Source organism: Cherax quadricarinatus, chromosome 11 (genome assembly GCF_038502225.1).
Source record: "Cherax quadricarinatus isolate ZL_2023a chromosome 11, ASM3850222v1, whole genome shotgun sequence".
NCBI classification, from domain to species: domain Eukaryota; kingdom Metazoa; phylum Arthropoda; class Malacostraca; order Decapoda; family Parastacidae; genus Cherax; species Cherax quadricarinatus.
The window spans coordinates 46,818,620-46,846,323 of NC_091302.1; the positions used below are offsets into that span (position 1 = coordinate 46,818,620).

Below are 27,704 nucleotides of genomic sequence, written 5' to 3' on the forward strand. Positions count from 1 at the left end.
CTGTGTTTGAATGTGGTTGTGGTCTCTGGCTTGAATCAGTCTAAGTGAAAATGTGAGATTATGCAGATTTAACCCTTTGGAGGTTTCAGACGTACTAGTACGGCTTACACACCAGGGTTTTTGACGTACTAGTACGCCTAAATTCTAGCGCCCTCAAATCTAGAGAGAAAGCTGGTAGGCCTACACATGTAAGAAATGGGTCTATGTGGTCAGTGTGTGTGTGTGCAGTATAAAAAAAATCCTGCAGCTCACTTGGACCGTGTGTTTGGATTAAAACAGCGACTTTGCACTGTATTTTCGTATGGTATTTATTATTGTATTCTAGTTTTCTTGGTCTCATTTTATAGAATGGAAGACATATTACAGAAATTGAGATGATTTTGACTGGTTTTACAATGAAAAGTACCTTGAAATTGAGCTCAAAGTAGCAGAAATGTTCGATTTTTACCAAAGTTCAAAAGTAAACAAATCATGCCAAGCTTCCAATACACATCAACTAGTGAGTCTAATATTCTTTCACAAGTGCGCTGATATTATTTATACCATTTCTACACTAATGCAGTAGCCTGCATAACAGTAAATCATATTTTTTTTTGTAAGAATAAAAATTCAAAGTGGAAAGCCAAAGAAATATAAGAGGGGCCTGGGGATGTGACTAACGAACAGAGAACTTGTTATTTTAGTGCCAGGAATGTCTTTCTTGTTTATTCTGGACTCTATTCGGAAATTGGCGTCTTTTGAAATTTGTGTGAAATTGGCAAAATTGCTAAATTCTGACCACTTTATTGGATAGTTGAAATAGGTAAATGGGTGGTTTCTTGTACTCATTCGATAGAAAAAATGGAGTTTTAGTGAAATAGTTATGATTTTTGTCTACTAGTACACTGGAATTGGCCGAAAATAGGGCTCAAAGTGGGCAAAATCACCGATGCGTAAACATCGTTGAGACCGCTAACTTCGCGAGAGCATAATTCCGTAAGTTTTCCATCAAATTTCATACTTTTGGTGTCATTATGATCGGGAAAAGATTCTCTATCTTTTCATAAGAAATTTTTTTTTTTAAATTTGGCCGACCCTGAGAACAAGTCTCTGAGAGGACCTGTCGACCCCCAAAGGGTTAACTCTCCAGCAACTTTCACACATCTGAATTGGCTGTACATTTTTTTTATGAGCTATGCGAGAGGTCAAATAATGTCATGCTTAGTGGAGGTGTACGGACAGCCAGCCACACTAAACCACACACATTCTTATAACTATCATATGCATTGGTTTGAAAATGCTGTAGTTGGGGAAGCTCTAATTTGTTTGGTACATTTTGATCAAGAAATGTAGATGTTTAAATTAAAATTGGAAAAAAAAAATCACAGCTGTTTTTTGATCAAATATACAGTGTTGATGAAAGGTATAAAAGTACTCAGTGACACCTTTAACTGAATGAAAAAAAAAAAAAAAAAAAAAAAAAAAGAGACTCCTCTTAACTCTGTCTTTTAATCCTGCTGCCACTGTGAGGGCAGCCATTCAGTAGTGATTTATGGTTAATTACTGTTAGAAAAGAAAAAAAGTCAAAACTAAGTAATCCTGCTGCCACTGTGAGGGTAGCCATTCAGTAGTGATTTATGGTTAATTACTGTTAGAAAAGAAAAAAAGTCAAAACTAAGAGAATATCAAAAAATGTCAACACAATGCAAGTGATAGCATATCATAAGATTCTACTTGCAAATGTAAATTGTGAACATTGATGCAGTGCTTCTACAACTAACTGAAATCTACTTATTTCACCATGAAAATGCATTTTCAAAGATAAGAATTGACAGTAGCAATGAATAACGATGTTATCCACTGTTTTCTAGAAATTCTTAAACAGTTGCCTAGTAATTATAATTATGAAAACCAATACTGCATAGTGGTATGATAAAACCCACTGTAAATTTCTGGTAAGCCAGAGAAACCACAAATGAAAAGGCTACCTCATTCAGGGAACAGATTTAAGCATCTACCATATTTAAACCAGACATTAGAAGTTACTATCAAATACACAAGTACATATAATCAATTTGGCCTGTGGCATGCATATGTAATTACCAACAAAGGCAATAAATCATTCCTCTTGGTAGAAAAAAGCTTCTACTTTTCCCTTCAACAATGCAGTGACAACTACTGACCAACAAACACCCCTCCACATGCCCCAACAGCATCTGAAGCAGCATTACCTCAGGGATACAATCCTTGTGCTCTACCATTGCCACAATGTCATCCAAAGGTAACAGACTGTGACATTTGATCTCTGTTGAAGCATTCTTTCCCTCTGTACAGCAGGCCAACAGTTTCACGAGTTCTATGTGGTATCTGTAAGGTGGCTCTTAAGGTTATAAAGGGAGACCTTCCCTGCATTACATTAACTGTGACTCATCTAAAATCTGGTGTTATCATTACCAACATTAAATATTTTAGTGGAAAAATTATGAACAATTATTAGCAAAAACCCAATAACATTGACAAAACCATAAACCTTAAAAAAATACTGTACATAAAACACATTTCAAGGAAATCAGTTAAACAGGGCTAATGAATAGTCTTCCCAAACTGCAATTTTTACTTTATTAAAAAATGAATGCATGAAAAATAAATAAATAAATAAATAAATAAATAAATATATATATATATATATATATATATATATATATATATATATATATATATATATATATATATATATATATATATATATATATATATATATATATATATATATATATATATCTCCATGGGGAAGTGGAACAGAATTCTTCCTCCGTAAGCCATGCGTGTTGTAAGAAGCAACTAAAATGCCAGGAGCAAGGGGCTAGTAACCCCTTCTTCTGTATATATTACTAAATGTAAAAGGAGAAACTTTTGTTTTTCCTTTTGGGCCACCCCGCCTCGGTGGGATACAGCCGATGTGTTGAAAGAAAGAAAGAAAGAAAGAAAGAAAGAAAGAAAGAAAGAAAGAAAGAAAGAAAGAAAGAAAGAAAGAAAGAAAGAAAGAAAGAAAGAAAGAAAGAAAGAAAGAAAGAAAGAAAGAAAGAAAGAAAGAAAGAAAGAAAGAAAGAAAGAAAGAAAGAAAGAAAGAAAGAAAGAAAGAAAGAGGCGACGCCTCAGCGTCGCCATCCAGAGGGGAAATGCTTGCTGCATACTTGGCTCACGTCCAGCCTCGGAGGAGCTGGAGGAAATTCATCATCTTTGATACATTGTGCCATTGTATTCATGTTTATGTTTTATTCTGTAAATGTATTTTGTTTATTAATAAATGTTCACATAGAATAATAAACATATAGGGGGTGGTAGGAGAAGAAAATATTCAAACAGCTCCGGGGAGAACCTTGAGTTTTCTCTGAGGTACGTTTATTGTCTTCTCTGAGGATGAGGGTCCCCATTCCAGCTATAGAGGTGGTACTTCCCTATATATAAAAAAAAAAAAAATATATATATATATATATATATATATATATATATATATATATATATAGATATAATATATATATATATATATATATAGATATAATATATATATATATATATATACATATATATATAATATATATATATATATATATATATATATATATATATATATATATATATATATATATATATATATATATATATATATATATATATATATCTAAGAAGAAAAATAAGAATAAGAAGAATAATAATAAGAAGAAAATTGTCAAAGTGGGAAGTCTGAATGTGTGTGGATGTTGTGCAAATGATAAGAAAGAGATGATTGTGGATGTTATGAATGAGAAGAAACTGGATGTCCTGGCTTTAAGTGAAACAAAGCTGAAGGGGGTGGGAGAGTTTCAATGGAGAGGAATAAATGGGATTAGGTCAGGGGTTTCAAATAGAGTTAGAGCTAAAGAAGGAGTAGCAATAATGTTGAAGGATACGCTATGGCAGGAAAAGAGGGACTACAAATGCATAAATTCAAGGATTATGTGGAGTAAAATAAAGATTGGATGTGAAAAGTGGGTTATAGTAAGCGTGTATGCACCTGGAGAAGAGAGAAGTGTAGAGGAGAGAGAGAGATTCTGGGAAATGTTGAGTGAATGTGTGGGGAGTTTTGAATCAAGTGTAAGAGTAATGGTGGTTGGGGATTTCAATGCTAAAGTGGGTAAAAATGTTATGGAGGGAGTAGTAGGTAAATTTGGGGTGCCAGGGGTAAATGTAAATGGGGAGATTTAAATTTTAATGAAAATAAGAAAAAATTTTGGAGTGAGTTAAACAAGTTAAGAAAGCCTAGGGAAAGTATGGATTTGTCCGTTAAAAACAGAGTAGGGGAGTTAGTAGATGGGGAGAGGGAGGTATTAGGTAGATGGCGAGAATATTTTGAGGAACTTTTAAATGTTGAGGAAGAAAGGGAGGCGGTAATTTCATGCACTGGCCATTGAGGCATACCATCTTTTAGGAGTGAAGGAGTGAAGAATGTAAGTGTGGTGGAGGTACGTGAGGCATTACGTAGAATGAAAGGGGGTAAAGCAGCTGGAACTGATGGGATCATGACAGAAATGTTAAAAGCAGGGGGGGATATAGTGTTGGAGTGGTTGGTACTTTTGTTTAATAAATGTATGAAAGAGGGGAAGGTACCTAGGGATTGGCGGAGAGCATGTATAGTCCCTTTATATAAAGGGAAAGGGGACAAAAGAGACTGTAAAAATTATAGAGGAATAAGTTTACTGAGTATACCAGGAAAAGTATACCGTAGGTTTATAATTGAATGAATTAGAGGTAAGACAGAATGTAGGATTGCGGATGAGCAAGGAGGTTTCAGAGTGGGTAGGGGATGTGTAGATCAGGTGTTTACATTGAAGCATATATGTGAACAGTATTTAGATAAAGATAGGGAAGTTTTTATTGCATTTATGGATTTAGAAAAGGCATATGATAGAGTGGATAGGGAAGCAATGTGGCAGATGTTGCAAGTACATGGAATAGGTCCTAAGTTATTAAATGCTGTAAAGAGTTTTTATGAGGATAGTGAGGCTCAGGTTAGGGTGTGTAGAAGAGAGGGAGACTACTTCCCGGTAAAAGTAGGTCTTAGACAGGGATGTGTAATGTCACCATGGTTGTTTAATATATTTATAGATAGGGTTGTAAAGGAAGTAAATGCTAGGGTGTTCGGGAGAGGGGTGGGATTAAATTTTGGGGAATCAAATTCAAAATGGGAATTGACACAGTTACTTTTTGCTGATGATACTGTGCTTATGGGAGATTCTAAAGAAAAATTGCAAAGGTTAGTGGATGAATTTGGGAATGTGTGTAAAGGTAGAAAGTTGAAAGTGAACATAGAAAAGAGTAAGGTGATGAGGGTGTCAAATGATTTAGATAAAGAAAAATTGGATATCAAATTGGGGAGGAGGAGTATGGAAGAAGTGAATGTTTTCAGATACTTGGGAGTTGACGTGTCGGCGGATGGATTTATGAAGGATGAGGTTAATCATAGAATTGATGAGGGAAAAAAGGTGAGTGGTGCATTGAGGTATATGTGGAATCAAAAAACGTTATCTATGGAGGCAAAGAAGGTAATGTATGAAAGTATAGTAGTACCAACACTCTTATATGGGTGTGAAGCTTGGGTGGTAAATGCAGCAGCGAGGAGACGGTTGGAGGCAGTGGAGATGTCCTGTTTAAGGGCAATGTGTGGTGTAAATATTATGCAGAAAATTCGGAGTGTGGAAATTAGGAGAAGGTGTGGAGTTAATAAAAGTATTAGTCAGAGGGCAGAAGAGGGGTTGTTGAGGTGGTTTGGTCATTTAGAGAGAATGGATCAAAGTAGAATGACATGGAAAGCATATAAATCTATAGGGGAAGGAAGGCGGGGTAGGGGTCGTCCTCGAAAGGGTTGGAGAGAGGAGGTAAAGGAGGTTTTGTGGGCAAGGGGCTTGGACTTCCAGCAAGCGTGCGTGAGCGTGTTAGATAGGAGTGAATGGAGACGAATGGTACTTGGGACCTGACGATCTGTTGGAGTGTGAGCAGGGTAATATTTAGTGAAGGGATTCAGGGAAACCGGTTATTTTCATATAGTCGGACTTGAGTCCTGGAAATGGGAAGTACAATGCCTGCACTTTAAAGGAGGGGTTTGGGATATTGGCAGTTTGGAGGGATATGTTGTGTATCTTTATATGTGTATGCTTCTAGACTGTTGTATTCTGAGCACCTATGCAAAAACAGTGATAATGTGCGAGTGTGGTGAAAGTGTTGAATGATGATGAAAGTATTTTCTTTTTGGGGATTTTCTTTCTTTTTTGGGTCACCCTGCCTCGGTGGGAGATGGCCGACTTGTTGAAAAATAATATATATATATATATACATATATATATATATATTATACATATATATATTATACATATATATATTATACATATATATATATATATATATATATACATATATATATATACATATATATATATATATATATATATATATATATATAGATATATATATATAGATATATATATATATATATATATATATATATATATATATATGTGTGTGTGTGTAGAAAGAAATTTGGTAATAAGTAATACATAATTTATGAAAAAGAGGATAAATAAATATACAAGGTATGATGTAGCACGTAATGAAAGTAGTTTATTAGATTATGTATTGGTGGATAAAAGGTTGATGGGTAGGCTCCAGGATGTACATGTTTATAGAGGGGCAACTGATATATCGGATCATTATTTAGTTGTAGCTACAGTTAGAGTAAGAGGTAGATGGGAAAAGAGGAAGGTGGCAACAACAAGTAAGAGGGAGGTGAAAGTGTATAAACTAAGGGAGGAGGAAGTTCGGGTGAGATATAAGCGACTATTGGCAGAAAGGTGGGCTAGTGCAAAGATGAGTAGTGGGGGGGGTTGAAGAGGGTTGGAATAGTTTTAAAAATGCAGTATTAGAATGTGGGGCAGAAGTTTGTGGTTATAGGAGGGTGGGGGCAGGAGGAAAGAGGAGTGATTGGTGGAATGATGAAGTAAAGGGTGTGATAAAAGAGAAAAAGGTAGCTTATGAGAGGTTTTTACAAAGCAGAAGTGTTATAAGAAGAGCAGAGTATATGGAGAGTAAAAGAAAGGTAAAGAGAGTGGTGAGAGAGTGCAAAAGGAGAGCAGATGATAGAGTGGGAGAGGCACTGTCAAGAAATTTTAATGAAAATAAGAAAAAATTTTGGAGTGAGTTAAACAAGTTAAGAAAGCCTAGGGAAAATATGGATTTGTCAGTTAAAAACAGAGTAGGGGAGTTAGTAGATGGGGAGATGGAGGTATTGGGTAGATGGCTGGAAATGGGAAGTACAATGCCTGCACTTTAAAGGAGGGGTTTGGGATATTGGCAGTTTGGAGGGATATGTTGTGTATCTTTATATGTGTTAGAGGTAAGACAGAATGTAGGATTGCGGATGATGCTTCTAGACTGTTGTATTCTGAGCACCTCTGCAAAAACAGTGATAATGTGCGAGTGTGGTGAAAGTGTTGAATGATGATGAAAGTATTTTCTTTTTGGGGATTTTCTTTCTTTTTTGGGTCACCCTGCCTCGGTGGGAGACGGCCGACTTGTTGAAAAAAAAAAAAAAAAAAAAAAATGTATATATATATATATGTAGGTTGGTAGACAGCAACCACCCAGGGAGGTACTACCGTCCTGCCAAGTGAGTGTAAAACGAAAGCCTGTAATTGTTTTACATGATGGTAGGATTGCTGGTGTCTTTTGTCTGTCTCATAAATATGCAAGATTACAGGTACGTCTTGCTACTTCTACTTACACTTAGGTCACACTACACATACATGTACATGTTTATTTAAACACACTCATCTGAGTTTTCTTTGATTTTATCTTAATAGTTCTTGGTCTTATTACTTTTCCTTTTATATCCATGGGGAAGTGGAATAAGAATCTTTCCTCCGTAAGCCATGCGTGTTGTAAAAGTCAACTAAAATGCCAGGAACAATGGGCTAGTTTACCTGGAGTTTACCTGGAGAGAGTTCCGGGGGTCAACGCCCCCGCAGCCCGGTCTGAGACCAGGCCTCCTGGTGGATCAGAGCCTGATCAACCAGGCTGTTGCTGCTGGCTGCACGCAAACCAACATACAAGCCACAGCCCGGCTGATCCGGAACTGACTTTAGGTGCTTGTCCAGTGCCAGCTTGAAGACTGCCAGGGGTCTGTTGGTAATCCCCCTTATGTGTGCTGGGAGGCAGTTGAACAGTCTCGGGCCCCTGACACTTATTGTATGGTCTCTTAACGTGCTAGTAACACCCCTGCTTTTCATTGGGGGGATGGTGCATCGTCTGCCAAGTCTTTTGCTTTCGTAGTGGGTGATTTTCGTGTGCAAGTTCGGTACTAGTCCCTCTAGGATTTTCCAGGTGTATATAATCATGTATCTCTCCCTCCTGCGTTCCAGGGAATACAGGTGTAGGAACCTCAAGCGCTCCCAATAATTGAGGTGTTTTATCTCCGTTATGCGCGCCGTGAAAGTTCTCTGTACATTTTCTAGGTCGGCAATTTCACCTGCCTTGAAAGGTGCTGTTAGTGTGCAGCAATATTCCAGCCTAGATAGAACAAGTGACCTGAAGAGTGTCATCATGGGCTTGGCCTCCCTAGTTTTGAAGGTTCTCATTATCCATCCTGTCATTTTTCTAGCAGATGCGATTGATACAATGTTATGGTCCTTGAAGGTGAGATCCTCCGACATGATCACTCCCAGGTCTTTGACGTTGGTGTTTCGCTCTATTTTGTGGCCAGAATTTGTTTTGTACTCTGATGAAGATTTAATTTCCTCATGTTTACCATATCTGAGTAATTGAAATTTCTCATCGTTGAACTTCATATTGTTTTCTGCAGCCCACTGAAAGATTTGGTTGAAGTCTGCCTGGAGCTTTGCAGTGTCTGCAATGGAAGACACTGTCATGCAGATTCGGGTGTCATCTGCAAAGGAAGACACGGTGCTGTGGCTGACATCCTTGTCTATGTCGGATATAAGGATGAGGAACAAGATGGGAGCGAGTACTGTGCCTTGTGGAACAGAGCTTTTCACCGTAGCTGCCTCGGACTTTACTCTGTTGACGACTACTCTCTGTGTTCTGTTAGTGAGGAAATTATAGATCCATCGACCGACTTTTCCTGTTATTCCTTTAGCACGCATTTTGTGCGCTATTACGCCATGGTCACACTTGTCGAAGGCTTTTGCAAAGTCTGTATATATTACATCTGCATTCTTTTTGTCTTCTAGTGCATTTAGGACCTTGTCGTAGTGGTCCAATAGTTGAGACAGACAGGAGCGACCTGTTCTAAACCCATGTTGCCCTGGGTTGTGTAACTGATGGGTTTCTAGATGCGTGGTGATCTTGCTTCTTAGGACCCTTTCAAAGATTTTTATGATATGGGATGTTAGTGCTATTGGTCTGTAGTTCTTTGCTGTTGCTTTACTGCCCCCTTTGTGGAGTGGGGCTATGTCTGTTGTTTTTAGTAACTGTGGGACGACCCCCGTGTCCATGCTCCCTCTCCATAGGATGGAAAAGGCTCGTGATAGGGGCTTCATGCAGTTCTTGATGAACACAGAGTTCCATGAGTCTGGCCCTGGGGCAGAGTGCATGGGCATGTCATTTATCGCCTGTTCGAAGTCATTTGGCGTCAGGATAACATCGGAGAGGCTTGTGTTAATCAAATTTTGTGGCTCTCTCATAAAAAATTCATTTTGATCTTCGACTCTCAGTCTGGTTAGCGGCTTGCTAAAAACTGAGTCATATTGGGACTTGAGTAGCTCACTCATTTCCTTGTTGTCATCTGTGTAGGACCCATCTTGTTTAAGTAGGGGCCCAATACTGGACGTTGTTCTCGATTTTGATTTGGCATAGGAGAAGAAATACTTTGGGTTTCTTTCGATTTCATTTATGGCTTTTAGTTCTTCCCGCGATTCCTGACTCCTAAAGGATTCTTTTAGCTTAAGTTCGATGCTTGCTATTTCTCTGACCAGTGTCTCCCTACGCATTTCCGATATATTTCAGATATATATTTTCCTGTAAAGATTACTAAAAAGAATAAGAAGAAGAAAATTGTCAAAGTGGGAAGTCTGAATGTGCGTGGATGTTGTGCAAATGATAAGAAAGAGATGATTGTGGATGTTATGAATGAGAAGAAACTGGATGTCCTGGCTTTAAGTGAAACAAAGCTGAAGGGGGTGGGAGAGTTTCAATGGAGAGGAATAAATGGGATTAGGTCAGGGGTTTCAAATAGAGTTAGAGCTAAAGAAGGAGTAGCAATAATGTTGAAGGATAAGCTATGGCAGGAAAAGAGGGACTACAAATGCATAAATTCAAGGATTATGTGGAGTAAAATAAAGATTGGATGTGAAAAGTGGGTTATAGTAAGCGTATATGCACCTGGAGAAGAGAGAAGTGTAGAGGATAGAGAGAGATTCTGGGAAATGTTGAGTGAATGCGTGGGGAGTTTTAAATCAAGTGTGAGAGTAATGGTGGTTGGGGATTTCAATGCTAAAGTGGGTAAAAATGTTATGGAGGGAGTAGTAGGTAAATTTGGGGTGCCAGGGGTAAATGTAAATGGGGAGCCTTTAATTGAGCTATGTGTAGAAAGAAATTTGGTAATAAGTAATACATATTTTATGAAAAAGAGGATAAATAAATATACAAGGTATGATGTAGCACGTAATGAAAGTAGTTTGTTAGATTATGTATTGGTGGATAAAAGGTTGATGGGTAGGCTCCAGGATGTACATGTTTATAGAGGGGCAACTGATATATCAGATCATTATTTAGTTGTAGCTACAGTTAGAGTAAGAGGTAGATGGGAAAAGAGGAAGGTGGCAACAACAAGTAAGAGGGAGGTGAAAGTGTATAAACTAAGGGAGGAGGAAGTTCGGGCGAGATATAAGCGACTGTTGGCAGAAAGGTGGGCTAGTGCAAAGATGAGTAGTGGGGGGATTGAAGAGGGTTGGAATAGTTTTAAAAATGCAGTATTAGAATGTGGGGCAGAAGTTTGTGGTTATAGGAGGGTGGGGGCAGGAGGAAAGAGGAGTGATTGGTGGAATGATGAAGTAAAGGGTGTGATAAAAGAGAAAAAGGTAGCTTACGAGAGGTTTTTACAAAGCAGAAGTGTTATAAGAAGAGCAGAGTATATGGAGAGTAAAAGAAAGGTGAAGAGAGTGGTGAGAGAGTGCAAAAGGAGAGCAGATGAAAGAGTGGGAGAGGCACTGCCAAGAAATTTTAATGAAAATAAGAAAAAATTTTGGAGTGAGTTAAACAAGTTAAGAAAGCCTAGGGAAAGTATGGATTTGTCCGTTAAAAACAGAGTAGGGGAGTTAGTAGATGGGGAGAGGGAGGTATTAGGTAGATGGCGAGAATATTTTGAGGAACTTTTAAATGTTGAGGAAGAAAGGGAGGCGGTAATTTCATGCACTGGCCAGGGAGGTATACCATCTTTTAGGAGTGAAGAAGAGCAGAATGTAAGTGTGGTGGAGGTACGTGAGGCATTACGTAGAATGAAAGGGGGTAAAGCAGCTGGAACTGATGGGATCATGACAGAAATGTTAAAAGCAGGGGGGGATATAGTGTTGGAGTGGTTGGTACTTTTGTTTAATAAATGTATGAAAGAGGGGAAGGTACCTAGGGATTGGCGGAGAGCATGTATAGTCCCTTTATATAAAGGGAAAAGGGACAAAAGAGATTGTAAAAATTATAGAGGAATAAGTTTACTGAGTATACCAGGAAAAGTATACGGTAGAGTTATAATTGAAAGAATTAGAGGTAAGACAGAATGTAGAATTGCGGATGAGCAAGGAGGCTTCAGAGTGGGTAGGGGATGTGTAGATCAAGTGTTTACATTGAAGCATATATGTGAACAGTATTTAGATAAAGGTAGGGAAGTTTTTATTGCATTTATGGATTTAGAAAAGGCATATGATAGAGTGGATAGAGGAGCAATGTGGCAGATGTTGCAAGTTTATGGAATAGGTGGTAAGTTACAAAATGCTGTAAAGAGCTTTTATGAGGATAGTGAGGCTCAGGTTAGGGTGTGTAGAAGAGAGGGAGAATACTTCCCGGTAAAAGTAGGTCTTAGACAGGGATGTGTAATGTCACCATGGTTGTTTAATATATTTATAGATGGGGTTGTAAAAGAAGTAAATGCTAGGGTGTTCGGGAGAGGGGTGGGATTAAATTATGGGGAATCAAATTCAAAATGGGAATTGAGATAGTTACTTTTTGCTGATGATACTGTGCTTATGGGAGATTCTAAAGAAAAATTGCAAAGGTTAGTGGATGAGTTTGAGAATGTGTGTAAAGGTAGAAAGTTGAAAGTGAACATAGAAAAGAGTAAGGTGATGAGGATATCAAATGATTTAGATAAAGAAAAATTGGATATCACATTGGGGAGGAGGAGTATGGAAGAAGTGAATGTTTTCAGATACTTGGGAGTTGACGTGTCGGCGGATGGATTTATGAAGGATGAGGTTAATCATAGAATTGATGAGGGAAAAAAGGTGAGTGGTGCATTGAGGTATATGTGGAGTCAAAAAACGTTATCTATGGAGGCAAAGAAGGGAATGTATGAAAGTATAGTAGTACCAACACTCTTATATGGATGTGAAGCTTGGGGGGTAAATGCAGCAGCGAGGAGATGGTTGGAGGCAGTGGAGATGTCCTGTCTAAGGGCAATGTGTGGTGTAAATATTATGCAGAAAATTCGGAGTGTGGAAATTAGGAGAAGGTGTGGAGTTAATAAAAGCATTAGTCAGAGGGCAGAAGAGGGGTTGTTGAGGTGGTTTGGTCATTTAGAGAGAATGGATCAAAGTAGAATGACATGGAAAGCATATAAATCTATAGGGGAAGGAAAGAGGGGTAGGGGTCGTCCTCGAAAGGGTTGGAAAGAGGGGGTAAAGGAGGTTTTGTGGGCGAGGGGCTTGGACTTCCAGCAAGCGTGCATGAGCGTGTTAGATAGGAGTGAATGGAGACGAATGATACTTGGGACCTGACGATCTGTTGGAGTGTGAGCAGGGTAATATTTAGTGAAGGGATTCAGGGAAACCGGTTATTTTCATATAGTCAGACTTGAGTCGTGGAAATGGGAAGTACAATGCCTGCACTTTAAAGGAGGGGGTTGGGATATTGGCAGTTTGGAGGGATATGTTGTGTATCTTTATACATATATGCTTCTAAACTGTTGCATCCTGAGCACCTCTGCAAAAGCAGTGATAATGTGTGAGTGTGGTGAAAGTGTTGAATGATGATGAAAGTATTTTCTTTTTGGGGATTTTCTTTCTTTTTTTTGGGTCACCCTGCCTCGGTGAGAGACGACCGACTTGTTAAAAAAAAAAAAATATATATATATATATATATATATATATATATATATATATATATGTATATATATATATATACATTTTTTTTTTTTCAACAAGTCGGCCGTCTCCCACCGAGGCAGGGTGACCCAAAAAAAGAAAGAAAATCCCCAAAAAGAAAATACTTTCATCATCATTCAACACTTTCACCACACTCGCACATTATCACTGTTTTTGCAGAGGTGCTCAGAATACAACAGTCTAGAAGCATACACATATAAAGATACACAACATATCCCTCCAAACTGCCAATATCCCAAACCCCTCCTTTAAAGTGCAGGCATTGTACTTCCCATTTCCAGGACTCAAGTCCGACTATATGAAAATAACCGGTTTCCCTGAATCCCTTCACTAAATATTACCCTGCTCACACTCCAACAGATCGTCAGGTCCCAAGTACCATTCGTCTCCATTCACTCCTATCTAACACGCTCACGCACGCTTGCTGGAAGTCCAAGCCCCTTACCCACAAAACCTCCTTTACCCCCTCTCTCCAACCCTTTCGAGGACGACCCCTACCCCGCCTTCCTTCCCCTATAGATTTATATGCTTTCCATGTCATTCTACTTTGATCCATTCTCTCTAAATAACCAAACCACCTCAACAACCCCTCCTCTGCCCTCTGACTAATACTTTTATTAACTCCACACCTTCTCCTAATTTCCACACTCCGAATTTTCTGCATAATATTTACACCACACATTGCCCTTAAACAGGACATCTCCACTGCCTCCAACCGTCTCCTCGCTGCTGCATTTACCACCCAAGCTTCACACCCATATAAGAGTGTTGGTACTACTATACTTTCATACATACCCTTCTTTGCCTCCATAGATAACGTTTTTTGACTCCACATATACCTCAACGCACCACTCACTTTTTTTCCCTGATCAATTCTATGATTAACCTCATCCTTCATAAATCCATCCGCCGACACGTCAACTCCCAAGTATCTGAAAACATTCACTTCTTCCATACTCCTCCCCAATTTGATATCCAATTTTTCTTTATCCAAATCATTTGACACCCTCATCACCTTACTCTTTTCTATGTTCACTTTCAACTTTCTACCTTTACACACATTCCCAAACTCATCCACTAACCTTTGCAATTTTTCTTTAGAATCTCCCATAAGCACAGTATCATCAGCAAAAAGTAACTGTGTCAATTCCCATTTTGAATTTGATTCCCCATAATTTAATCCCACCCCTCTCCCAAACACCCTAGCATTTACTTCCTTTACAACCCCATCTATAAATATATTAAACAACCATGGTGACATTACACATCCCTGTCTAAGACCTACTTTTACCGGGAAGAAGTCTCCCTCTCTTCTACACACCCTAACCTGAGCCTCACTATCCTCATAAAAACTCTTTACAGCATTTAATAACTTACCACCTATTCCATATACAGTGGACCCCCGCTTAACGATCACCTCCAAATGTGACCAATTATGTAAGTGTATTTATGTAAGTGCGTTTGTACGTGTATGTTTGGGGGTCTGAAATGGACTAATCTACTTCACAATATTCCTTATGGGAAAAAATTCGGTCAGTACTGGCACCTGAACATACTACTGGAATGAAAAAAGTTCATTAACCAGGGGTCCACTGTATTTGCAACATCAGCCACATTGCTCCTCTATCCACTCTATCATATGCCTTTTGTAAATCCATAAATGCAATAAAAACTTCCCTATCTTTATCTAAATACTGTTCACATATATGCTTCAATGTAAACACCTGATCTACACATCCCCTACCCACTCTAAAACCTCCTTGCTCATCCGCAATCCTACATTCTGTCTTACCTCTAAATTCTTTCAATTATAACCCTACCGTACACTTTTCCTGGTATACTCAGTAAGCATATTCCTCTATAATTTTTACAGTCTCGTTTGTCCCCTTTCCCTTTATATAAAGGGACTATACATGCTCTCTGCCAATCCCTAGGTACCTTCCCATCTTTCATACATTTATTAAACAAAAGTACCAACCACTCCAACACTATATCCCCCCCTGCTTTTAACATTTCTGTCATGATCCCATCAGTTCCAGCTGCTTTACCCCCTTTCATTTTACGTAATGCCTCACGTACCTCCCCCACACTTACATTCTGCTCTTCTTCACTCCTAAAAGATGGTATACCTCCCTGACCAGTGCATGAAATTACTGCCTCTGTTTCTTCCTTAACATTTAAAAGTTCCTCAAAATATTCTCGCCATCTACCCAATACCTCCATCTCCCCATCTACTAACTCCCCTACTCTGTTTTTAACTGACAAATCCATATTTTCCCTAGGCTTTCTTAACTTGTTTAACTCACTCCAAAATTTTTTCTTATTTTCATTAAAATTTCTTGACAGTGCCTCTCCCACTCTATCATCTGCTCTCCTTTTGCACTCTCTCACCACTCTCTTTACCTTTCTTTTACTCTCCATATACTCTGCTCTTCTTATAACACTTCTGCTTTGTAAAAACCTCTCATAAGCTACCTTTTTCTCTTTTATCACACCCTTTACTTCATCATTCCACCAATCACTCCTCTTTCCTCCTGCCCCCACCCTCCTATAACCACAAACTTCTGCCCCACATTCTAATACTGCATTTTTAAAACTATTCCAACCCTCTTCAACCCCCCCACTACTCATCTTTGCACTAGCCCACCTTTCTGCCAATAGTCGCTTATATCTCACCCGAACTTCCTCCTCCCTTAGTTTATACACTTTCACCTCCCTCTTACTTGTTGTTGCCACCTTCCTCTTTTCCCATCTACCTCTTACTCTAACTGTAGCTACAACTAAATAATGATCCGATATATCAGTTGCCCCTCTATAAACATGTACATCCTGGAGCCTACCCATCAACCTTTTATCCACCAATATTTATTTTATTTATTTATTTATTTATTTAAAAATTTGTGCACACATACAGAGGTACAAAAAATACAGATAAGAGCAGCATGCCAAAGCCACTTATACTATGCATAGCATTACGGGCTGGCTTAAAATTAACTTAAGATTAACTAAGCAATGATGACATCGGTGATAAAACTTTAATGTAAACAGATTACTATAAAGCCCAAGTGAGTATTACAAAGACAGGTCATATGGTTGTATGCATTGTTGTACATTCAGTAGAATGGAGTATTCTGTTAGGTAGTGTATTTAAAAAATAATAAAGTTAGATTGGGTTTTAGGTTTAACATTTATGTGATATAATTGTGAGAAACATTTAAGATATACAATTTATAAGGTTCAGTTATTCAGTATTTATTTGGTTTTGGGTGAGTAAGTGATCTTTGAGAAGAGACTTGAATTTATAAACAGGTAGTGTTTCTTTTATATTTACAGGTAATGAGTTCCAGATTTTAGGGCCTTTTATGTGCATTGAGTTTTTGCATAGTGTGAGATGGACACGAGGAACATCAAAGAGTGATCTGTGCCTTGTGTTATGGTCATGTGTTCTGTTGAGGTTGGCAAGGAGATGTTTGAGGGGAGGGTTAATATCAGAGTTAAGTGTTCTATGTATGTAATAGGTGCAGTAATAAGTATGAATGTTTTGTATGGTGAATAGGTTTAGTGTATTGAATATTGGTGGAGTGTGCTGCCTATAGTGAGAATTTGTTATCATTCTAACTGCAGCCTTTTGTTGGGTAATTAGTGGTCTGAGATGGTTACTTGTTGTTGAGCCCCATGCACAAATTCCATAGGTGAGATAGGGGTAAATAAGAGAGTGATAGAGGGCCAGGAGGGCTGACTGTGGAGCATAGTACCGTATCTTTGATAGTATGCCTACAGTCTTGGAAATTTTCTTAGAAATTTGTTGTATATGTGTATGAAATTTGAGTCTATTATCAAGGTGGATTCCTAAGAATTTTCCCTCTGTTAGCTTTGTGATAGGTGATCCGTTTATCATTATGTTAAGAGGGACATCTGTAGCTCTGTTACCAAACTGAATGAAGTAGGTTTTGTCAATGTTTAGTGTAAGTTTTTTAGTCCTCATCCAGGTAGATATTTTCTGTAATTCTGTATTTACAGTATTGGCTAGCGTGACTGGGCTTGGGTGGGAGAAGACGTATGTAGTGTCATCTGCAAATAGTGTGGGTTTGAGTAATTGCGAAGCATTTGGTAGGTCATTTATGTATAGGAGAAAGAGAAGAGGGCCAAGGACACTTCCCTGTGGGACACCAACTGTAATTGGTTGTGCAGAAGAGTTTGCCCCATTTGCATACACATATTGGCTTCTGTTGCTGAGGTATGACTTGAGGTAGTTGAGGGAGTGCCCTCTTATACCATAGTGTGACAATTTTACGTGGAGCAAGTCATGGTTAACTGTATCAAAAGCTTTACGTAAGTCAATGAAGATCCCCAGTGGGACTTCTTTTTTCTCTATTGCAGTGTATATATGTTCTAGCATGTGTATAATAGCATCATTAGTATTTTTATTTGGCCTGAATCCAAATTGGCAGGGGTTGAGTATGTTTTGGGAGATAAGGTAGGAGTAGATTCGTTTATGAATTAATTTTTCGAAGATTTTTGAGAGAGGGTGTAAGTTGGATATTGGCCTATAGTTATTCAACTCTGTTTGGTCTCCTCCTTTGTGGATCGGGGTGACCCTTGCTATTTTGAGTACTGTGGGGAAGGTGGAGGATTCAATGGATTTGTTAAAGAGTGTTGCAATGATTGGTGATAGCACTTGTGACACTTTTTTGTATATAAAGGGTGGTAAGGTATTTAAATCTCCTGCCTTGTTTTTTAGCGTGTTGATAATAAGGGAGACTTCGTATGGGTTAGTCGGAGCTAGGAACAGTGTGTTCGGGTAGTTGCCAGTGAGGTAGTCATTTGGTGGGGTATCTGAGCTTGGGATTTTATTGGCAAGGTTTTGTCCTATAGTGGAGAAGAAGTCATTGAGTCTGTTTGCTGTTTCTGTTGGTGGGAGTTGGGGTTCATCTGATTTTGCTAATTTTATTTCGCTATTTCGTGATATCTTTTTTGTTCCTAGAATTTCTGATAGGGTTTTCCAGGTCTTTTTTATATCACCTCGTAAGTTGGATAATCTGTTCTCATAATACAATTTTTTTGCCCTTCTTATCAGGCTGGTTAGGATTGACGAGTAACGTTTTGTTTGGTCTCTGGTTATGTGACCCATTCTGTACTGTTTTTCATATTGGTGTTTTGTATTTATGGATTTGAGAATGCTGGGTGTTAACCAGGGACTGTTCAGTCTCTTTGCTGTCATCTGTTTAGTTTTTTTAGGGCAGTGCTTGTTATAGAGGTATTGGGTCTTTTTTAGAAAATTATTAATACATTCGTCAATATCTGTATAGATTTCTAGCTCAGTGTGCCAGTCAATGTTTGCTACTGCTGTTGTGAAGTTATTAATGGCTGCCTCATTGTGAAGTCTGAAGGTGACTTTAGTAGTGTCTTGGGGTAATTTGCCAAGAGTTGTTATGAGAAAAGTAGGGTAGTGGTCTGTGGTATTATCTGTAATTATGCCTGATTTTAAAGGGGATATGGTGTTGGTCCAGATGTGGTCAAGTAGGGAAACACTAGTCTCTGTAACTCTTGTAGGTTTTGTTACTGTTGGTAGCAACATACAGTTACTCATTGTGTTTGTGAATTCAGTAACGTGTGGGTCCTGGTCTTGCAGGAGATTTATATTGAAGTCACCTGAGAGTAGTAAGTGATCTTTGTTCATGCGTGCATCAGTTATCATACTTCCTAGGTTTTGACTAAATTGGCTAATGTTTGACTGTGGAACTCTGTAAATGTTTATCAATGTGAGAGGTTTTTGTAGGTGTTTGGATTTGAATTTGGCTATTATATATTCCCCATGTTCATCCCTTGTGCAAGTATTAGTGATACATTCTAGTTGGTCTGAGTAGTATACATAATCTAATAAACTACTTTCATTACGTGCTACATCATACCTTGTATATTTATTTATCCTCTTTTTCATAAAATATGTATTACTTATTACCAAATTTGTTTCTACACATAGCTCAATTAAAGGCTCCCCATTTACATTTACCCCTGGCACCCCAAATTTACCTACTACTCCTTCCATAACATTTTTACCCACTTTAGCATTGAAATCCCCAACCACCATTACTCTCACACTTGATTCAAAACTCCCCACGCATTCACTCAACATTTCCCAAAATCTCTCTCTCTCCTCTACACTTCTCTCTTCTCCAGGTGCATACACGCTTATTATAACCCACTTTTCACATCCAATCTTTATTTTACTCCACATAATCCTTGAATTAATACATTTATAGTCTCTCTTTTCCTGCCATAGCTTATCCTTCAACATTATTGCTACTCCTTCTTTAGCTCTAACTCTATTTGAAACCCCTGACCTAATCCCATTTATTCCTGTCCACTGAAACTCTCCCACCCCCTTCAGCTTTGTTTCACTTAAAGCCAGGACATCCAGCTTCTTCTCATTCATAACATCCACAATCATCTCTTTCTTATCATCTGCACAACATCCACGCACATTCAGACTTCCCACTTTGACAATTTTCTTCTTCTTATTCTTTTTAGTAATCTTTACAGGAAAAGGGGTTACTAGCCCATTGTTCCCGGCATTTTAGTTGACTTTTACAACACGCATGGCTTACGGAGGAAAGATTCTTATTCCACTTCCCCATGGATATAAAAGGAAAATTAATAAGACCAAGAACAATTAAGATAAAATCAAAGAAAACTCAGATGAGTGTGTATAAATAAATGTGTACATGTATGTGTAGTGTGACCTAAGTGTAAGTAGAAGTAGCAAGACATGCCTGTAATCTTGCATATTTATGAGACAGACAAAAGACATCAGCAATCCTACCATCATGTAAAACAATCACAGGCTTCGTTTTACACTAACCTGGCAGGACGGTAGTACCTCCCTGGGTGGTTGCTGTCTACCAACCTACTACCTATAAAATATATATATACATATATATATACATATATATATATGTATATATATATATATATATATATATATATATATATATATATATATATATATATATATATATATATATATATATATATATATATATATATATATATATATATATATATATATATATACATATATATATATATATATATATACATATATATATATACATATATATACATATATTTATTATTATTATCACACTGGCCGATTCCCACCAAGGCAGGGTGGCCCGAAAAAGAAAAACTTTCACCATCATTCACTCCATCATTGTCTTGCCAGAAGGGTGCTTTACACTACAGTTTTTAAACTGCAACATTAACACCCCTCCTTCAGAGTGCAGGCACTGTACTTCCCATCTCCAGGACTCAAGTCCGGCCTGCCGGTTTCCCTGAACCCCTTCATAAATGTTACTTTGCTCACACTCCAACAGCACGTCAAGTATTAAAAACCATTTGTCTCCATTCACTCCTATCAAACACGCTCACGCATGCTTTCTGGAAGTCCAAGCCCCTCACCCACAAAACCTCCTTTGCCCCCTGCCTCTAACCTTTTTGAGGACGACCCATACCCCGCCTTCCTTCCCCTACATATCTATACGCTTTCCATGTCATTCTACTTTGATCCATTCTCTCTGAATGACCAAACCACCTCAACAACCACTCTTCAACAACCCCTCCTCCATCCCCACACCTTCTCCTAATTTCCACACTTCGAATTTTCTGTATAATATTTACACCACACATTGCCCTTAGACAGGACATCTCCACTGCCTCCAACTGCCTCCTTGCTGCAGCATTTACAACCCAAGCTTCACACCCATATAAGAGTGTTGGTACCACTATACTTTCATACATTCCTTTCTTTGCCTCCTTGGATAATGTTTTTTGTCTCCACAGATACCTCAGTGCACCACTCACCTTTTTTCCTTCATCATTTCTATGGTTAACCTCATCCTTCATAAACCTTTCCACTGACAAGTCAACTCCCATGTATCTGAAAACATTCACTTCTTCCATACTCCCTCTCTCCAATGTGATATCCAATTTTTCTTTATCTAAAATGTTTGATACCCTCATCACTTTACTCTTATCTATGTTCACTTTCAACTTTCTGCCTTTACATATCCTCCCAAACTCGTCCACTAACCTTTGCAACTTTTCTTTAGAATCTCCCGTAAGCACAATATCATCAGCAAAATGTAATTGTGTCAACTCCTATTTTGTATTTGATTCCCCATAATTTAATCCCACCCCTCTCCCCAACACCCTAACATCTGCTTCTTCTACAACCCCATCAATAAATATATTAACCCTTAAAATGTCCAAGCAGATCTACGTTCACATGTGTGGTGGTCCAAAAGTAGATGTATGTTTCTTTTACATATTTTCAAATATAACAAAAAAAAAAAAGTAGATCAAAGTTTTTTACACTTTTTTAAATGTAAAAAAAGAAAAGAAGATCTACTTTTTTTACATACCTTCAAATGTTGAAAAAGCGTAGATCTACGTTTGTACATTTTAAGGGTTAAACAACCATGGGGACATTACACATCTCTGCCAGAGACCTACTTTTACCGGGAAGTAATCTCCCTCTCTCCTACAAATCCTAACTTGAACCTCATTATACTCATATATATTTATTTTTTTTAACTCGGTGGCCCTCTACTGCCAGTACAGGGTGATACAAAGAAAACACATACCCGAACCCCTCCTTTAGAATGCAGGCACTGTACTTCCCATTTCCAGGACTCAAGTCTGGCTATATAAACATAATCGATTTCCCTGAATCCCTTCACTAAATATTACCCTGCTCACACTCCAAGAGCTCGTCAGGTCCCAAATACTATTCGTCTCCATTCACTCCTATCGAACACACTCACGCATGGTTGCTGGAAGTCCAAGCCCCTCGCCCAGAAAACCTCCTTTACCCCTTCCTTCCAACCTTTTTGAGGACGACCCCTACCCTGCCTTCCTTCCCCTACAGATTTATACACTCTCCATGTCTTTCTACTTTGATCCATTCTCTCTGAATGACCAAACCACCTCAACAACCCCTTTTCAGCCCTCTGACTAATATTTTCATTAACTCCACACCTTCTCCTTATTTCCACACTCCGAATTTTCTGCATAATATTTACACCACACATTGCCCTTAGACAGGACATCACTGCCTCCAACGGTCTCCTCACTGCAGCATTTACAACCCAAGCTTCACACCCATATAAGAGTGTTGGTACTACTATACTTTCATACATTCCTTTCTTTGCCTTTATAGATAATGTTTTTTGTCTCCACATATACCTCAATGCACCACTCACCTTTTTTCCCTCATCAATTCTATGATTAACCTCATCCTTCATAAATCCATCCGCCAACACATCAACTCCCAAATATCTGAAAACGTTCGCTTCTATACTCTTCCTCCCCAATTTGATATCCAATTTTTCTTTATCTATATCATTTGATACCCTCATCACCCTACCCTTTTCTATGTTCACTTTCAACTTTCTACCTTTACACATACTCCCAAACTTGTCCACTAACCTTTGTAATTTTTCTTTAGAATCTCCCATATGCACAGTATCATCAGCAAAAAGTGACTGTGTCAATTCCCATTTTGTATTTGATTCCCCGTAATTTAATCCCACCCCTCTCCCGAACACCCCATCTATAAATATATTACCCCTTAAACTGTCCAAAGAGATCTACGTTCACATGCGTAGTACTCCAAAAGTAGATCTACCTTTTTTTTACATATTTTCAAATATAACAAAAAAAAAATATTGATTGAAGTTTTTTTTACACATTTTCAGTAGTAAAAAAAAAAATAGATTACATTTTTTTACATACTTTCAAATGTTGAAAAAACATAGATCTACATTTGGACAGTTTAAGGCTTAAACAACCATGGTGACATTACACATCCCTGTCTAAGACCTACTTTTACCAGAAAGTAGTCTCCCTCTCTTCTACACACCCTAAACCGAGCCTCAGTATCAAAAAACTCTTTACAGCATTTAGTAACTTACCACCTATTCCATATACTTGCAACATCTGCCACATTGCTCCCCTATCCACTCTATCATATGCCTTTTCTAAATCCATAAATGCAATGAAAATTTCCCTACCTTCATCTAAATACTGTTCACATATATGCTTCAATGTAAACACTTGATCTTCACATCCCCTACCCACTCTAAAAGCTCCTTGCTCATCTGCAATCCTACTCTCTGTCTTACCTTTAATTCTTTCAATAATAACCCTACCATATACTTTTCCTGGTATACTCAGTAAACTAATTCCTCTCTAAATTTTACAATCTCTTTTGTCCCCCACCCCTTTATATAAAGGAACTATACATGCTCTCTGCCAATCCCTAGGTACCTTCCCCTCTTTCATACATTAAACAAAAATACCAACCACTCTAACACTATATCACCCCCTGCTTTTAACCCTTTGACTGTCGAAGGGCCAAATCCTGAAGTTGCTTCTGGTGTCGCAAAATATTCGAAAAAAAAAAATTATTTTTTCTTATGAAATGATAGAGAATCTTTTCCCGATTGTAAAGACACCAAAAAAACGAAATTTGATGGAAAACTGACGGAATTACGCTCTCGCGAAGTTAGCGACTTCGGCGATATTTAAAAATCGGCAATTTCGCCCACTTTGAGCCCTATTTTCGGCTAATTCCGTTATTCCAGTCAACCAAACTCATAACTATTTCTTCAGAACTCTATTTTTTCTATCGATTGAGTACAAGAAACTGCCCATTTACCGATTTCAACTACCCAATAACATGGTCAGAAATTTGCAATTTGGCCAATTTCACGAAAATTAAAAAATACGACAATTTCAAAATAAGGTCCAGAATGAACAATGCAGACATTCCTGGCTCTAAAATAACATTTTCTTTGTTCATCAGTCATGTCTCCAGGTCACTGTGATATTACTCTTGCTTTTTATTTTGAAATTTTATTCAAACAAAAAATAGAAGATTTACTGTTATGCAGACTACTGCAATACTGTAATAATTGTAAAAATTACATCAACCCATTCATGACTGCGTATTAGAATGGCTATTTGGACATTTATTGGACAATGACATCATTTGTTCACTTTTGAACATCGGCAAAAATCAAACATTTCCTGTACTTTGTGCTCCATTTCCAGGTTCTTTTTATAGTAAAATTAATCAAAATCACCTCCATTTCTATAATATAGTTTCCATTCTATCAAATGAGACCAAGAAAACGAGAATACAACCACAAATACTATACGAAAATAGACCACAAAGTCGGCATTTTAATTAAAAAAAACGGTCGGAGTTTTTTTTTTCTCATTATGCACTGCGTGCTCCAGGATTTTTTTTATGTGGTGCACACTGACCACACAGACCCATTCTCTCACATGTGGGCCTACTAGCTTTCTCCTGCCTGATTTGAAGCCGCTAGAATTTATGAGTATATATACGTCAAACACGGTACCTCGCAAACGTATATATACGGCCGCGACAGTCAAAGGGTTAACATTTATGTCATGAGCCCGTCAGTTCCAGCTGCTTTACCCCCTTTTCATTCTACGTAATGCCTCACACACCTCCCCCACACTCACATCCTGCACTTCTTCACTCCTAAAAGATGGAATTCCTCCTTGGCCAATGCATGAAATTACCACCTCCCTTTCTTCGTCGACATTTGAAAGTTCCTCAACACATTCCCGCCATCTACCCAATACCTCCATCTCCCCATCTACTAACTCCTCTACTCTGTTTTTTACTGACAAATCCATTTGTTTCCCAGGCTTTCTTAACTTGTTTAACTCACTCCAAAATTTTTTCTTATTTTCATTAAAATTTCAGTGCCTCTAGCACTCTATCATCTGCTCTCCTTTTGCACTCTCTTCACCTTTCTTTTACTCTCCATATACTGTGCTCTTCTTATAACACTTCTGCTTTGTAAAAACCTCTCATACGCTACCTTTTTCTCTTTTATCACACCCTTTACTTCATCATTCCACCAATCACTACTCTTTCCTACTGCACCCACCCTCGTATAACCACAAACCTCTGCCCCACATTCTAATACTGCATTTTTTAAACTATTCCAACCCTCCTCAGCCCCCCCACTACTCATACTTGCACCAGCCCACCTTTCTGTCAATAGTTGCTTATATCTCACCCAAACTTCCTCCTCCCTTAGTTCATACACTTTCACCTCTCTCTTACTTCATGTTGCCATTTTCCTCTTGCCCTATCTACCTCTTACTCTAACTGTAGCTACAACTAAATAATGATCCGATATATCAGTTGCCCCTCTATAAACATGTACATCCTGGAGCCTACCCATTAACCTTTTATCCACCAATACATAATCTAACAAACTACTTTCATTACATGCTACATCATACCTTGTATATTTAATCCTCTTTTTCATAAAATATGTATTACTTATTATCAAACCTCTTTCTACACATAGCTCAATTAAAGGCTCCCCATTTTCATTTACCCCTGGCACCCCAAATTTACCTACTACACCCTCCACAACATTTTTACCCACTTTAGCATTGAAATCTCCAACCACAAATACTCTCACACTTGGTTCAAAACTCCCCAAGCATTCACTCAACATTTCCCAAAATCTCTCTCTCTCCTCTACACTACTCTCTTCTCCAGGTGCATATACGCTTACTATAACCCACTTTTCACATCCAACCTTTATTTTACTCCACATAATCCTTGAATTAATACATTTATACTTCCTCTTTTCCTGCCATTGCTTATCCTTCAGTTCTAACTCTATTTGAAACCCCTGACCTAATCCCATTTATTTCTCACCACTGAAACTCTCCCACCCCCTTCAGCTTGGTTTCACCTAACGCCAGGACATCCAGCTTCTTGTCATTCATAACATCCACAATCATCTCTTTCTTATCATTTGCACAACATCCACGCACATTCAGACATCCCACTTTGACAATTTTCTTCTTATTCTTTTTGGTAATCATTACAGGAAAAGGGGTTACTAGCCCACTGTTCCCGGCATTTTAGTTGAATTTTACAACACGCATATGTATTTATGGTACACAAATAACCTGCACATAAAAGAGAGAAGCTTACGACGATGTTTCGGTCTGACTTGGACCATTTACAAAGTCACACTAACCAGAAGTGGAGCAGGACGGCTATATACAGGCAGGAAGAGGTGGTGGTAGTAGTAGCAGTAGTACAAGAATGGTATATAATACCGAAAAGTTGAAATTAAGACACATGCGCAACACCCGGGCACCCCTATCGTAGACGTTTCGCCATCCAGCCAGCCACTGGATGGCGAAACGTCCACGACAAAGACAACCAGACGCCGCATATTTGTCTTAATTTCATCAGTAGTAGTAGTAGTAGTAGTAGAAGAGGTAGTAGTTGTGGTAGTGTTAGAAGTGGGGAATAAGGAGGATGAGCCAGTCAAATACAAAGGAAGAGGAGCACTACCACTACTACTACCTCTTCTACTACTACTACTACTGATGAAATTAAGACAAATGTGCAGCGTCTGGTTGTCTTTGTTGTGGACGTTTCGCCATCCAGTGGCTGGCTGGATGGCGAAACGTCTACAATAGGGATGCCCGGGTGTTGCGCATGTGTCTTAATTTCATCTTGTCAGTATTATATACCATTCTTGTACTACTACTACTACCACCACCTCTTCCTGCCTATACAGTGGACCCCCGCATAACGATGGCATCACATAGCGATTTTTCCGCATACCGATTACTTTTATCGCAAAATTTTTGCCGCGCATACCGATTAAAAACCCGCTCACCGATTTTCGTCCGAGACGCGTCCAATGTGCCCTCAGCCAGCCTCACATGTGCCGCCCGTCCCATTGTTTACCAGCCAGCCTCCGCGGTAACATCCAAGCATACACTCGGAATATTTCGTATTATTACAGTATTTTCGGTGCTGTTTCTGGAAAATAAGTGACCATGGGCCCCAAGAAAGCTTCTAGTGCCAACCCTACACCTCAAAGGGTAAGAATTACTATAGAAATGAAGAAAGAGATAACTGATAAGTATGAAAGTGGAGTGCGTATAGCCGACCTAGTCAAGCTGTACAAGAAACCCCAATCAACCATCGCTACTATTGTGGGCACCAGAAAGACAATCAAGGAAGCTGTTCTTGCCAAAGGTTCAACTGTGTTTTCGAAACAAAGATCGCAAGTGATGGAAGATGTTGAGAGACTCTTATTGGTGTGGATAAATGAAAAACAGCTAGCAGGAGATAGCATCTCTCAAGCGATCATATGTGAAAAGGCTAGGAAGTTGCATGAGGATTTAATTAAAAAAATGCCTGCAACTAGTGATGAT

The 27,704-nt window shown here is 38.4% G+C and overlaps 1 protein-coding gene across 16 annotated transcripts in view; it reads right to left on the bottom strand.

Moving 5' to 3' along the window:
- The window catches only part of Itpr (Inositol 1,4,5,-trisphosphate receptor), a 590,630-nt gene that overhangs the window by 299,429 nt on the left and 263,497 nt on the right, over positions 1–27,704 (bottom strand). For 15 of the 16 annotated variants that reach the window (XM_070084086.1, XM_070084085.1, XM_070084080.1 and 12 more), the window contains one exon: positions 2,211–2,346. The exons of the other annotated variant lie outside the window; for it this stretch is intronic. In XM_070084086.1, the coding sequence (XP_069940187.1) occupies positions 2,211–2,346 (136 nt within the window). The remainder of the gene's footprint in view (positions 1–2,210; positions 2,347–27,704) is intronic. 16 annotated transcript variants of the gene reach the window in all.